This window comes from Bos taurus, chromosome 8 (assembly GCF_002263795.3).
Source record: "Bos taurus isolate L1 Dominette 01449 registration number 42190680 breed Hereford chromosome 8, ARS-UCD2.0, whole genome shotgun sequence".
Classification (NCBI taxonomy): domain Eukaryota; kingdom Metazoa; phylum Chordata; class Mammalia; order Artiodactyla; family Bovidae; genus Bos; species Bos taurus.
In genome coordinates this window covers 53,223,100-53,238,712 of record NC_037335.1, presented here as the reverse complement: position 1 = coordinate 53,238,712, position 15,613 = coordinate 53,223,100, and the positions used below count along the sequence as shown (strand labels likewise).

Below are 15,613 nucleotides of genomic sequence, written 5' to 3'. Positions count from 1 at the left end.
GAACTGAAGATAAAAATACTTAAGTAATTAAGAAAGGCTATTAATAGAAATGCAAAGTGCTATTAAAAAAAAAACTATACAGGGGGAGGCAAGAAAAAGAAGAAAACTCGTTTACTGAGATGGAAAGTGAGCTAAAGGCAATGAACAGCAAAATGAATAATTCAGCAGAATAAGCAATCTGGCAGACAGAATAACGTTGTCACCCAATCAGGACACCAGGTGAAAGCCAAATGAAAAAAAATTAAAGTTTAAGAGACCTATGGGATAATATATAATCTATACATAATAGGGTTTTCAGAAGGGGAAGAAAGAGACAAGGGGATTGAACAACTATTTGAAGAAATTATTGGGCTGAAAACTTCCCAAACATAAAGAAGAAAACAGAAATCCAGGTACAGGAAGCACAGAGAGTCCCAAACAAGATACACCCAAACAGAACTATACCATAGTTCATTATAATAAAAATGGCAAAAGTTAAAGAGAGGATTCTAAAAGTAGCAAGAGAAAAACAAAAAGTTAACTACAAGGGAATCCCAGTAAGACTATCAGCTGATTTTTCTACAGAAATGTTGTTGGCCAGAAGGGAATGGCAAGATACATTCAAAATCCCAAAAGGGAAAAATATGCAACCTAGTATACTCTGACCAGCAAGGTTAGAATAAGAGAGAAAAAGAATTTCTCAGATAAGCAAAAATTAAAGAGAATACAACAATACTAAACCCACCTTAAAAGAAACATGGAAAATCTTTTCTAAATAAGAATGTAGGGGAAAGATAAAATCACAACTGTAAAGTAAATCACTTAAATAAGCTAGTGCATTTTTTATGTAACAAAAAAACAAAACAAAACAATTTCATGAAAACAATGATAACCCCAATGGAATAGTAAAAGGATAAACATAAAGATGTTTAAAAAAATAAAAGGACATCAAAAACATAAAATGTGGGGAAGAAGAGCAGGAAAAGGTAGATTCTTTTTTTTTTTTCTTTTTTTAGAATGTGTTTTAACGTATATGACTATCAGTCTAAAGCAAGTAGATATAAGAAGCAGTTAACATACTTAAAAAACAAGACAATCTCAAATCAAATGCACACAACAGATTGACTAAAACCAAAGATAAGAAAACATAAACATAAAAGGAAATCATCAAACCACAAAAGAGAAAAATGGGAGGATTCCCTGGTGGTCCAATGGCTAGAAATGTGCACTCTCCAGTACTGCCAAGGACTGGGGTTTGATCTGTGGTGAGGGACCTAAGATCCCATAAGTCACCTGGTGTGGCCAAAAGAAGAAGAAGAAGAAATATAGCATCAACAGGAAACAAGGTTTCAGTTCAGTTCAGTTGCTCAGTTGTGTCTAACTCTTTGCAACTCCATGAACTGCAGCACACCAGGCCTCCCTTGTCCATCACCAACTCCTGGAGTCCACCCAAACCCATGTCCATAGAATCAGTGATGCCATCCAACCATCTCATCCTCTGTTGTCCCCTTCTCCTTCTGCCCTCAATCTTTCCCAGCATCAGGGTCTTTTCCAATGAGTCAACTCTTCACACGAGGTGGCCAAAGTATTAGAGTTTCAGCTACAGCATCAGTCCTTCCAGTGAACACCCAGAACTAGTCTCCTTTAGGATGGACTGGTTGGGTCTCCTTTAGGATGGACTGGTTGGATCTCCTTGCAGTCCAAGGGACTCTCAAGAGTCTTCTCCAACACCACAGTTCAAAAGCATCAATTCTTCGGTGCTCAGCTTTCTTTACAGTCCAACTCTCACATTCATACATGACCACTGGAAAAACCACAGCCTTGAGTAGATGGACCTTTGCTGACAAAAGAATGTCTCTGCTTTTGAATATTCTGTCTAGGTTGGTCATAACTTTCCTTCCAAGGAGTAAGCGTCTTTTAATTCCATGGCTGCAATCACCATCTGCAGTGATTTTGGAGCCCAGAAAAATAAAGTCAGCCACTGTTTCCACTGTTTCCCATCTATCTGCCATGAAGTGATGGGACTGGATGCCATGATCTTGGTTTTCTGAATGTTGAGCTTTAAGCCAACTTTTTCACTCTCCTCTTTCACTTTCATCAAGAGGGTCTTTAGTTCTTCTTCACTTTCTGCCATAAGGGTGGTGTCATCTGCATATGTGTGGTTATTCATATTTCTCCTGGAGATCTTGATTCCAGCTTGTGTTTCCTCCAGCGCAGCATTTCTCATGATGTACTCTGCATATAAGTTAAATAAGCAGGGTGACAATATACAGCCTTGACGTACTCCCTTTCCTATTTGAAACCAGTCTGTTGTTCCATGTCCAATTCTAACTGTTTCTTCCTGTCCCGTGTACAGGTTTCTCAAGAGGCAGGTCAGGTGGTATGGTATTCCCATCTCTTTCAGAATTTTCCACAGTTTATTGTGATCCACACAGTATGCCATAAATACATGTCTATCAATAATTACCTTAAACATCAACAACCTAAATACTCCAACAAAAGAGTGGCAGACTGAACAAAACAAACAGCCTACAATATGCTACCTACAAGAGACCCACCTTAGGGCAAAAGACCCACACAGATCAAAAGTGAGAGGATGGAAAAGATATTCCATGCAAATGAAAATGACAAGAAAGTAGGGGTCACAATACTTCTATTAGACAAAATAAACTTTAAAACAAATGCCATAGAAGGATATTAAAATGATAAAGGCATCAATACAAGATGATTTTACACTCAACATACATGCACCTAATACAGAAGCACCCAAACACATAAATACTAACAGACATAAAGGGAGAAATTGATGGGAATACAGTAATAGTAGGAGATTTTAACACCCCACTCACATTAATGAAAAGATCTTTGAGACAGGAAATCAATAAGGCAATAGAGATCCTAAATGATAGAACAGTTAGATTTTTAATTGATATTTTCAGGACTTTACATCCAAAGACACATTTTTTTCAAGTGCACGTGGAATATTCTCTAGGACTGACCACATAGTAGGGTACAAAATAAGACTCAACAAATTTAAGAGTAAAGAAATTATCTCAAGTAACTATTCTGACCACAAGGAAAAAAGGAACATCTTTGGCAAGTGGTATTGGGAAAGTTGGACAGTGGCAGGTAAATCAATGAAGTTAGAACATACTCTTACACCATGCACAAAAATAAACTCAAAGTGATTTAAAGACTTAAACATAAGATATGACACCATAAAAGTCCTAGAAGAGATATAGGCAAAACATTCTCTTTTTCTTAGGTCAATCTCCCAAGGCAATACAAATAAAAGTAAAATACACAAATGGGACCTAATCAAACTTAGAAGCTTTTGTACAGCAAAGGAAACCATAAAAGAGCAAGACGATAACTAGGCCTGGGAGAAAACATTTGCAAAGATGTGAATGACAAGGGCTTAATTTCCAAACTATACAACAGCTAATACAACTCAATAATAGCAAGAGCATAAAAATATAACCAAAAAATGGGCAGAAGATCTAAATAGACATTTCTCCAAAAACAGACATACAGATGAACAACAGCACATGAACCGATGTGTAACAACACTAATTATTAGAGAAACACAAATCAAAACTACAGTAAGGTACCACCTCACACTGGTCAGAGTGGCCATCACTGAAAATCTACAAATAACAAATGCTGAAAAGCATGTGGAGAAAACAGAGTCCTCCTACAGTGTTGGTGGGAATGTAGACTGGTATAGCCACTATGGAAAACAATATGGAGATTCCTCAAAAAACTAAAAGTGGAGTTGCCATATGATCCTGCAATCCCACTCCTGGGCATACATCCAGAAAAAGCTGTAATTGAAAAGATACACATACCTCAGTGTTCAATACAACACTCCTTACAATAGCCAAGACATGGAAACAACCTATCAAATAGATGACTGGATAAAGAAGATGTGGTACATATATACAATGGAATATGATGGAATACTTAGACATAAAAAACAGACAATGTCATATGCCATATGTCAACATGGATGAACCTAAAGATTATCATGCTAAATGAGGTAATTCAGGAAAAGATAAGTACCATATGATATCACATATGTGGAATCTAAAATATGACACAGATGAACTTGTCTACGAAATAGAAATAGACTCAAACTTGTGGTTGTTGAGGGGGAGGGGTGGATTGGGATTTTAGGATTAGTAGATGCAAACTATTACATAGAGAATGGATAAAAAAGAGGGCCCTACTGTATGGCATAGGAAACTATACATAGTATACTATGACAAACCACAGTAGAAAAGAATATGAAAAAGAATACACAGGATCAAGACCATTCCCATAGAAAAGAAATGCAAAAAAAGCAAAATGGCTGTCTGGGGAGGCCTTACAAATAGCTGTGAAAAGAAGAGAAGCAAAAAGCAAAGGAGAAAAGGAAAGATATAAACATTTGAATGCAGAGTTCCAAAGAATAGCAAGAAGAGATAAGAAAGCCTTCTTCAGCGATCAATGCAAAGAAATAGAGGAAAACAACAGAATGGGAAAGACTAGGGATCTCTTCAAGAAAATCAGAGATACCAAAGGAACATTTCATGCAAAGATGAGCTCGATAAAGGACAGAAATGGTATGGACCTAACAGAAGCAGAAGATATTAAGAAGAGATGGCAAGAATACACAGAAGAACTGTACAAAAAAAGATCTTCACGACCCAGATAATCACGATGGTGTGATCACTGACCTAGAGCCAGACATCCTGGAATGTGAAGTCAAGTGGGCCTTAGAAAGCATCACTATGAACAAAGCTAGTGGAGGTGACAGAATTCCAGTTGAGCTATTTCAAATCCTGAAAGATGATGCTGTGAAAGTGCTGCACTCAATATGCCAGCAAATTTGGAAAACTCAGCAGTGGCCACAGGACTGGAAAAGGTTAGTTTTCATTCCAATCCCAAAGAAAGGCAATGCCAAAGAATGCTCAAACTACCGCACAATTGCACTCTTCTCACACGCTAGTAAAGTAATACTCAAAATTCTCCAAGCCAGGCTTCAGCAATATGTGAACCGTGAACTTCCTGATGTTCAAGCTGGTTTTAGAAAAGGCAGAGGAACCAGAGATCAAATTGCCAACATCCGTTGGATCATCAAAAAAGCAAGAGAGTTCCAGAAAAACATCTATTTCTGCTTTATTGACTATGCCAAAGCCTTTGACTGTGTGGATCACAATAAACTGTGGAAAATTCTGAAAGAGAGGGAATACCAGACCCCCTGATCTGCCTCTTGAGAAATCTGTATGCAGGTCAGGAAGCAACAGTTAGAACTGGACATGGAACAACAGACTGGTTCCAAATAGGAAAAGAAGTACGTCAAGGCTGTATATTGTCACACTGCTTATTTAACTTCTATGCAGAGTACATCATGAGAAACGCTGGACTGGAAGAAACACAAACTGGAATCAAGATTGCCGGGAGAAATATCAATAACCTCAGATATGCAGATGACACCACCCTTATGGCAGAAAGTGAAGAGGAACTCAAAAGCCTCTTGATGAAAGTGAAAGTGGAGAGTGAAAAAGTTGGCTTAAAGCTCAACATTCAGAAAATGAAGGTCATGGCATCCGGTCCCATCACTTCATGGGAAATAGATGGGGAAACAGTAGAAACAGTGTCAGACTTTATTTTTCTGGGCTCCAAAATCATTGCAGATGGTGACTGCAGCCATGAAATTAAAAGACACTTACTCCTTGGAAGGAAAGTTATGACCAACCTAGATAGCATATTGAAAAGCAGAGACATTACTTTGCCAACAAAGGCCCATCTAGTCAAGGCTATGGTTTTTCCTGTGGTCATGTATGGATGTGAGAGTTGGACTGTGAAGAAGGCTGAGCGCCGATGAATTGATGCTTTTGAACTGTGGTGTTGGAGAAGACTCTTGAGAGTCCCTTGGACTGCAAGGAGATCCAACCAGTCCATTCTGAAGATCAGCCCTGGATTTCTTTGGAGGGAATGATGCTAAAGCTGAAACTCCAGTACTGTGGCCACCTCATGCGAAGAGTTGACTCATTGGAAAAGACTCTGATGCTGGGAGGGATTGGGGGCAGGAGGAGAAGGGGATGACAGAGGACGAGATGGCTGGATGGCATCACTGACTCGATGGACGTGAGTCTGAGTAAACTCCGGGAGTTGGTGATGGACAGGGAGGCCTGGCATGCTGCGATTCATGGGGTCGCAAAGAGTTGGACACGACTGAGCGACTGATCTGATCTGATATATATATATATATATGTATAGCTGAGTCACTTTGCTGTACAGCAGAAATGAACACAACATTGTAAATCAACTATACTTCAGTGTACGTTTTTTAAAAAATAAAAGAGAAAAAATGGGCAAAGGAATTTAATAGTTCTAAAAATAACTATACAGAAACAGCCAATACACATGAAAAGATCCTCAACATCATTAGCCATCAGGGAAGTGCAAGTCAAAACTACAGTGAGATACCACTTTACATTCATTAGGATGGCTAAAATCAATAATCAAAAAGGACAAAGAAGTGTAGGAAAGGATGTAGATAAGTGGAAACCTCACACAATGCTGGTAGGAATATAAAATGATGCAGTTGTTTTGGATAACAGTCTGGCAGTTCCTCAAAATGTTAAGTACAGTTACCATTTGAGGCAACAACTCCACTTCTGGGTAATACCCAAGAAAATTTGAAAATTGTCCTTATAAAATATTGCTCGTTAATATTCATAGCAGCATTATTCATAACAGCCAAAAGTGGATACAAACCAAATATCCATCATCTGATGAATAGGCAAACAAAATGTGGTATATTCATATAATGAAATATTAGGCAATAAAAGAGTAAAGTACTAATTCATGCTATACCGTGGATGAACCTTGAAAATATCATGCTAAGTAAAAGAAGCTTGACAGAAAAGACCATGTATTATATGATTCAATTAATATGAAATACCCTAAAAAAACAAATTCTTAGAAACAGAAAGTAAATTAGCTTTTACCAATTTTACACTGGAAAGAAGGAGCAATGGGGAATGACTACTAATGGGTATTAGCATTTCCTTTTTGGGGTGTTAAAATGTTCTGAAATTAGGTAATGATAATTATTGTACAATGTTGAATAAACCAATGTGAATTTTGTATACATTACAGTGTGATAAAACGTAAATTATACAATTTAATGGATGAATTGTATGGTACATGAATTGTAACTCAATAAAGCAATTTTAAAACAGGAGGTAAAATAAAGACATTCCCAGATAAAAACAAAATTTTTAATGCTATTTCTTCTTGAATAGTGTAATTACTGACATTTTTGTATTATTCTTTAATGTCCTTCATGTTTCCTCTGCATAAAGTTTTCTATTGAACATATGCTATTTTAATAATTACAAAATATATATATTAATGAAAAACACCAAGTTCCTAAAAATACAAAAGAATAAATTAAACCAAAGTATTCTTTACAAAATACCATATGACTCTAATCTACATTCAACCTTACAATGAATTTTTTTCTTATAGATAAGAGAAAATAAATTAATACTTACTTAACTGCTTGTGCTCCTGGTCTTTGCACAATCAAAGTACTAAATTCTTCCACTACAATATCTAGCAGTTCAGGTTTTTGTTGTTGTTCTCTTAGAATAATAGACATACTTTTCAAGTGAACAAAGAACTTCATTGCTTCAAACTAGAATATAAAGAGGAAGAAAATGAAAAAAAATTATATATCTATAATACTCCTACTTATACAATTTATTCTTTCCAAAAATCAGAAAAATACATCAAAAACAACCTTTACATATTTAAGGATCACCACATAATACTAAAACTAAACATAAACTAAAATTAAACATAACATAAAATTTTTTTAAAACCCACGTAACACTAAAAATTTTATTCTTACTGTGGAAACTCAAATAAATGCAATATTTACAGACTCAAAGATCACAGAACAAGTCAGTAACATGTATTTCTGAAAGGATTAAAATTAGGCGAATCTATCAATAAATACTCAGGTATAAGGCAACAAAACATTTTTACTGTTTTTGGCAAGGTTGGATCAACTGCTGTTTCACTATAGCCAATTGCTTCATACAGCAAACTTTTTTCTTTAGGTGTCAATATTTCTTCAAGACCTACAAATCATAAAGAATGTTTTATGTTATTAACTGGTAACAAGATAAAACCAAATCCAAATTTAGCTGCTTTTAATAATGTAAATTTTACTCTTTTTTATAATACCTTTAAGAAATTATATTCACAAATGCTAAGATGGCATTGGCAATTTTAGGTTTATTTTTCAAAAATATAAATGACTAAATACATTAATTTAGCAATATAAATTTCTAAATGTTTTGTATTAAGCACACAAAATAGCTACCTGTATTAGGTACTTAACGGCATGATGCTAGTCAACATAAGTAGCATATAAAATACGAAGTATTAATATCATGCCTACCCATTTTAAAGTTGGTAAAATTGAGTTTTAGAGATCTTAAATTTGCCAGGGTCATATTGCTAATAAATGATATATCCAGGATATAAACCTAAGCCCCTAAGCCTCCAAAGTTATGATGTTAAGCATTTGGTTGGGAAGTAAAAATCTTTCCAAGAAATAATTTCAATGAAAATTTACAGTGGTTTATACTCTTTTGAAATTTTTATTCATAACTGTGCTATACACACTTACTAAATCTTCTAGACATAATACTCTTCTGAAAGTATTAGTAAATATTAAAAATTTTTTGACTTTTGACATACATTTAAAATTTTATTAGTAATTTTACTTATAGTAAGAATTACTTATCATATGTATATATACTTTCAATGTCCACTTAATGAAAGAGAACACTTGGCTCCTCCCTCCATGGGATTCTCCAGTCAAGAGTACTAGAGTGGTTTGCCATTTCCTTCTTCAGGGGATCTTCCCGACCCAGGGATCAAACCTGGGTCTCCCGCATTCCAGGCAAATGCTTTAACCTCTGAGCCACCAGGGAAGCCCTGATGGTTAGCTACACTACCACAGCTTGATGATTAACTGCACTACTGTAAATGAAATGAACGTACTTCCAGGTTTAATATCTAGTTGTTGTTTACTATGCGATTCTGACCAACTCCACATCCAGCTAAACCATCCTTTATTGCCCTCGGACTCTTCTGCTCCTTCTCTGAAAATCCTGTATCCAGCTTTCTTTACCTAAAATAAATAAATTTTCAAATAAATGACAACTTATCCTTTATTTAGCAATTCAAAGAAACAGGATATTTCCAAAACTTATCTGCTTTAGTGGATAAGTATAAACAACAATCATACTGACAATAAAATACAGTAGCTGTAACACTGGCCAAATATCAGAATTTAGAATTATCTGGTACTTATTAGCACATGGTCTTACAAGCAATAATAATGGGCAGGGGGTGGGGGGTGGGGAATTGGCTTTTCACCTTTAAGCCCAATCACTGAGAAAGAATTTTTTCCCCCACTGAAACTGTCTTGAATAGATGTGGCAAATAGATGGTTTAAATAGATGTCGCAAAAGAATACATCAAATTTTCTTGTAATATGGTGTTTTTGTTCAGACACTAAGTCATGTCCGACTCTGTGACCCCATGGACTGCAGCGTGCCAGCCTTCCCCGTCTGTCCTTCACTATATCCTGGAGTTTGCTCAAATTCTTGTTCACTGAATCAGTGATGCCATCCAAACATCTCATCCTCTGTCTCCCCCTTTCTCCTCCAGCTCTTAGTCTTTCCCAGCATCAAACAGGGTGTTTTCCAATGAGCTGGCTCTCTGCATCAGGTGGCCCAAGTATTGGAGTTTTAGCATCAGTCCTTCCAATGAATATTCAGGGTTGATTTCCTTTAGGATTGACTGGTTTGAGCTCCTTGCTCTCCAAGAGACTCTCAAGAGTCTTCTCCAGCACCACACTGCGAAAGCATAAATTATCTGGTGCTCAGTCTTCTTTACGGTCCAACTCTCACATCCATACATGACTACTGGGAAAACCATAGCTCTGACTATATGAACCTTTGTCAGCAGAGCTTGATGTCTCTGGTTTTTAATACGCTGTCTAGGTTTGTCATAGCTTTTCTTCCAAAGTGCAAGTATCTTTTAATTTTTTAGCTGCAGTCACCATCACTGGTGATTTTGGAGCCAAAGAAAATAAAATCTGCCACTGTTTCCACTTTTTCCCTGTCTATTTGCCATGAAGTGATGGGATTGGATGCTATGGTTTTAGTGTTTTGAATGTTGAGTTTCAAGCCAGCTTTTTCACTCTCTTTCACCCTCATCAAGAAGTTCTTTAGTTCCTCTTCACTTTCTGCCACTATTCTTATAATACAATAAGCAAATTAGAACCCCTTTTAGGAAATAGTATAATACAGCACAATACCAATAAATTCTATATAAATTATAGATTTATTTTATACTAATTGAAAGACAATCTGGAATTACCTCAACTTCCGCCTGTTGTCTTGCTACAGTTATATTAAACACATCCAAAGTCTTTTCCAAATCCTAAAAATATAAATAAAATGTGTTTACATAACGTTATATAGATAATTTTCATATATGCTCTATCAAACTGCTGCACTAAATATGGGAAATTGAAAATAAGTCATCCATCAATATGATATTTCTCTTAAATTCTGAGAAGCAATGCTTGTACATGTCAGCTTGGAAATTTGGCTTTGAAACCAACACAGAGAAGACTGGAATCAATGTAGCAAATACTTTCTAGGATTCTGAAGTTTATAAATGTCATAATAATGTGAGGCTTCAAGTTACTATTTTCATAAACCCAAATCTCTCCAGATTGAGAAGAATCTCAAATTCCAAATGATCACCAGAGTTTCTATCATCCAACTGAAGTTAAGGAGTATGAAAAAGTCTAAGTAAAAGAGACAGAGAATGACCAGTCAAAATTAGAACAAATAAGTAGGAAGTGTTAATCACTAAAGACTGAGGACTTAAGTATTACAAAATATTCAACAAATTTTTATAACACTAACCTCCAAAGAGTTGAGAAGTTCACCAGATGGCTTCTTACTTGTTAGCTTTTTTTTATACAGTTCTTTATATTGCTTCATTTTTTGCCTATGTTCTCTAATGTGCTTCCAGGACCACATCCGTAAGTGGGGGCGAATGTTTACTTCAAGGATACCATGTATAGCATAAGCCCACCTAGTTAAAAAATAAAAACAAAAACTCTCCCCTTAAAAACACCCTCAAACCAACAGTATGAAATACAACTGACATCACTTCTGTTCTAACAACATACGTAATACAGAGACTGTGAAAATATTATCTAGCATTTGCTTCTTACCAACCCTATTAGTAATTAAGAACACATATTTAGCCTTATCTTTTTCCTAAATGAAAATAAGCAAAATTACAGAATTTTGTTATAACACAGTTCTACCAAAAAACTATTAAAGTATTAATTGGCAACTAGCCCTTTAGCCACCTGAATAGTAATTAAAATAGTCAACTGAAAAAGTAACTGCAACTTTGAAAACCTAGGTTAAGACCTTAATAACTAAAAAAATAAGACTACTTCAGAATTTTTAAAAGGGGCTGCACTTTACAGATTCCCATAATTTTTTCAGATTTATAACAGTGTTCTGATACCAAAGTTTGAAAACTAAAAAAAGACATAGTTGAAAAAGACATGTTTTTGTAGTAATTTCAGAAATACAGTAAATGAATAGAATGCTAGTATTTCCAGTTGTAAATTCATTATAAAGAATCCTTTATAATAATAAAGGATTAATAATAATTAAGTCAATTTTACTAGTATAATAAGCAAAAGCCACTACAAGTGTTTCAGGCCAAATATCATAATATAGCTTGTATCAGCCTTTAAAGAGAGTATCTTAAAATTCTTAAAAATTCAAGAAATTCACTTTCATGCTGTCATTTTTTAATACAATTGGAGACATATTAATGCCACGGACATTAGTATCTGCAAAAATTCCCTGGGCAATAAATAATGTGCTAAAAAAAATTTCACTGAGCAATTCCACTTCTGGGTATTTATGTGAAGAACATGAAAACACTAACTCAAAAAGATATATGCAACCACGTGTTCACCGCAGTATTGTTTATAGGAGCCAAGATATGGAAACAACCAACTGTCCATAGATGGATGAAAGGATAAAGTATACACATACAAACACACACACACACATGCAAATGTTATTTAGCCATAAAAATGGAATAAAATCTTGGCATTTGTTACAACATGAATGAACGATGATGGGCATTATGCTAAGCGAAATAAGTGAGAGAAAGACAAATACTGTAGCATTCACTTATATAAAGTTTTTTTTTTTTTTAATGATCTCATAGATACAGAGAATAGACTGGTGAGAGACAAAAGGAGTGGGTGGGGGATGGGTAAAATGGGTGAAGTGGGTCCAAAAAACTTCCAGTGATAAATAGGTCTGGGCATATAATGTACAGCATTTTGACTACAGCTTATAATACTGTATGGCATATTTGAAAGTTGCTAAGAGAGCAGATATTAAAAGTTCTTATAACAAGAAAAATAGTTTTGCTATCTATGTGTGGTACTGGACGTTAAGGACTTATTGCGGTGATCCTTTCTCAGTATGTACAAATATCTAACCATTATGGCGATTATACTTCAATTTTAAAAGTTTAAAGCATATTACCATTCTTTGGCATGGTAACGAAGAGGTACATCAGGTTTGAATTTCCTATATGGTACATTTTGCGTCATCATATCAACCGATTCAAGAAGTTCCATAAAACTGAAATACTGAAGAATGAAAAAATTAAATCTTTAAGATTTTTTGTTTAATTGTCAAAGATAAAAATTAAATTATTAACTTATTTAAGGTAATGTTTATTATATACCATTATGAATCTTAACATTTAAAATCTTAGCTCTGCTTTTATCAAACTATAACCTACAATTTAAAATTTCATTAAAAAAAAATCACCTGTGGTTTATTAAGTTGAATTGTTATGTCATGTAACTCAACATCCAGGTCTATTTTGGGGGCAGAAAAGTCAAAATCCGATCTGCGATTCATCTGAAGTTTGGCATTGGCAGATATGGGGCGAAATACTGAAAAATAACACAAATTTTTAAAAATTATTTTAAAATAATGAGTTCTTTTTCCAAGTCACAAAGTGCTAGAGGAATCAAGCTGAAAATGCTCATTTTCATTTCTTCTATACCCTTTCCAGTTTCCAATTTCCATACTGCTATAACTTGATCAGATGAATTATCACTTAGTCTTGAGGAGTCTTTTGCCTTTATCTATAACCCATATTGCTTTTTGCAAGTACAATAAATACAATTGCTTTTTGCAAGCTAACTGCACTCCCCCTCAAAAAAAAAATAAATAAATAACCCTAAGAAGCAGGAACACACTCTAAAAGGCAAAACAGGTAGATGAAAGTGAAAGTGGAGAGTGAAAAAGTTGGCTTAAAACTCAACATTCAGAAAATGAAGATCATGGCATCTGGTCCCATCACTTCATGGCAAATAGGTGGGGAAACAGTGGAAACAGTGTCAGACTTTATTTTTGGGGGGCTCCAAAATCACTGCAGATGGTGACTGCAGCCATGAAATCAAAAGACGCTTACTCCTTGGAAGGAAAGTTATGACCAACCTAGATAGCATATTCAAAAGCAGAGACATTACTTTGCCAACAAAGGTCCATCTAGTCAAGGCTATGGTTTTTCCAGTGGTCATTTATGGATGTGAGAGTTGGACTGTGACGAAGCTGAGCGCCGAGGAATTGATGCTTTTGAACTGTGGTGTTGGAGAAGACTCTTGAGAGTCCCTTGGACTGCAAGGAGATCCAACCAGTCCATTCTAAAGGAGACCAGTCCTGGGTGTTCTTTGGAAGGAATGATGCTAAAGCTGAAACTCTAATACTTTCGCCACCTCATGCGAATAGTTGACTCACTAGAAAAGACCCTTATGCTGAGAGGGATTGGGGGCAGGAGGAGAAGGGGACGACAGAGGATGAGATGGCTGGATGGCATCACCAACTCGATGGACACGAGCTTGGGTGAACTCTGAGAGTTGATGATGGAGAGGGGGGCCTGGCGTGCTGCAGTTCATGGGGTCGCAAAGAGTCGGACACGACTGAGCGACTAAAATGAACTGAGAGGACATGGGAGAGATACTGCAGGGGGGAAGGAGTTATGCTTTGTGGTACTACTGTGCTCATTCAGCAGACTCTTGCTGTGCCATGGTTCCAATACACAGCTCTTAAAGAAAATGGCTTCTCCAGTGTCCAGGTCCTGCAGCACAACAGATATCTTCAGCACTAGACTCCTGCAGCACACAGCACCACCCAAGAGCCAGCAAATTCTCTTAATACATTGCTCAGGAGGTTTTAGAGTAGAGTACCTTCTGGAGACAACTCTCCACAAGACTTCCTAGTGGGTCAATTTCCCAAAAGTTCCTTCAGGGTAATTTACAAGTTTTACCAATAGGGCATCGGGGACTCCCCTGCCAGTCAGTGACCCACAGCAATCCCCTCTCCAACAAGTTCTAGATCTCAGTGTTGAAGGAGACAGACGCACTTCTTTGGGCACTCCACCTAACTCCCGGGGTAAAGGCTGTTTCTTCTAGCTATTGGGATGGCCAAAAAGTTCACTCAGATCTTTCCGTAAGATGCTACAGAAAAATTTAAACAAACATTTTGGCCAATCCCATACTATTCTTGCATTCCTTAGTGTTCTCTCTACGCTTTGTTAGCCAATCCCTTGTTACTCTAATACCCTCTTATATTTAGTAATTCTTCATAAATACTTTCCGTTCTCAAATTACTATGTGCTTCCTGTCTCTTCATCAGACTCTGAATGAAACAGCCAGAAATGACAGTAGGGTAAAGGAGAAATAAGTCAAAATTAAACTGATATATTTGAGAATCATCAACACACATGATACAGCAAAGTATTTTGCTTTTGTGTATATATTAGAAATACATTTAATTTTATGAGAAAATCAACATGAAATACCACAGTGACATCAACAATATTCATTTCAAATTTATACTGATTACTTTAATTGTACATTTATCTTATGAAATTTACTTACCAAAATCATAACCTTCTGGAACAATATTTTCATCAACAATGCCATTCCTCAGGCTGCTCTATTAAAAGTCAAATTGATATTACTTATATTCATGCTAATACTAGTATATGCAAAAATGTTTAAAAGCAATTTTAAAAAATAACTCAAACTTAGGAGAGTATAGCTAAGAAAATATTAAAGTGACTAAATACTATTTCATCAAACTACTATTATGTAAGAAGGCTCTAGAAATTATTAAGATAGGAATGTATTTATATATATTTGCATACAAGCACATACACAAAATCTCATAAAATTCAACATCTCTTTAAGACAAAACAAAGTGGGTACAAAAGTAACATATCTCAATATAATGAAGGTCAGAGATGACAAGCCCACAACTATCATCATACTCCAGGGTGAAAAGCTGAAGGCTTCTCTTCTAAGATCAGGAACAATCAAAGATGCTCATTTTTACCACTTTTATTCGACACAGTATTAGAAGTCCTAGCCAGAGAAATTAGGTAAGAAAAATAAATAAAGCATACAAGTTGGAAAGGAAGAAGT

General features: G+C 35.7%; 1 protein-coding gene across 2 annotated transcripts in view; it reads right to left on the bottom strand.

Annotated features, from left to right (window-relative positions):
• Positions 1-15,613, bottom strand: part of VPS13A (vacuolar protein sorting 13 homolog A) — a 276,405-nt gene that overhangs the window by 216,969 nt on the left and 43,823 nt on the right. For both annotated transcript variants that reach the window (XM_024996187.2, XM_059889554.1), the window contains exons 10-17: positions 15,068-15,125; positions 12,948-13,075; positions 12,657-12,763; positions 10,992-11,163; positions 10,435-10,497; positions 9,049-9,178; positions 8,023-8,117; positions 7,527-7,669 (exon numbers count right to left, since the gene is read on the bottom strand). In XM_024996187.2, the coding sequence (XP_024851955.1) occupies positions 7,527-7,669; positions 8,023-8,117; positions 9,049-9,178; positions 10,435-10,497; positions 10,992-11,163; positions 12,657-12,763; positions 12,948-13,075; positions 15,068-15,125 (896 nt within the window). The remainder of the gene's footprint in view (positions 1-7,526; positions 7,670-8,022; positions 8,118-9,048; positions 9,179-10,434; positions 10,498-10,991; positions 11,164-12,656; positions 12,764-12,947; positions 13,076-15,067; positions 15,126-15,613) is intronic.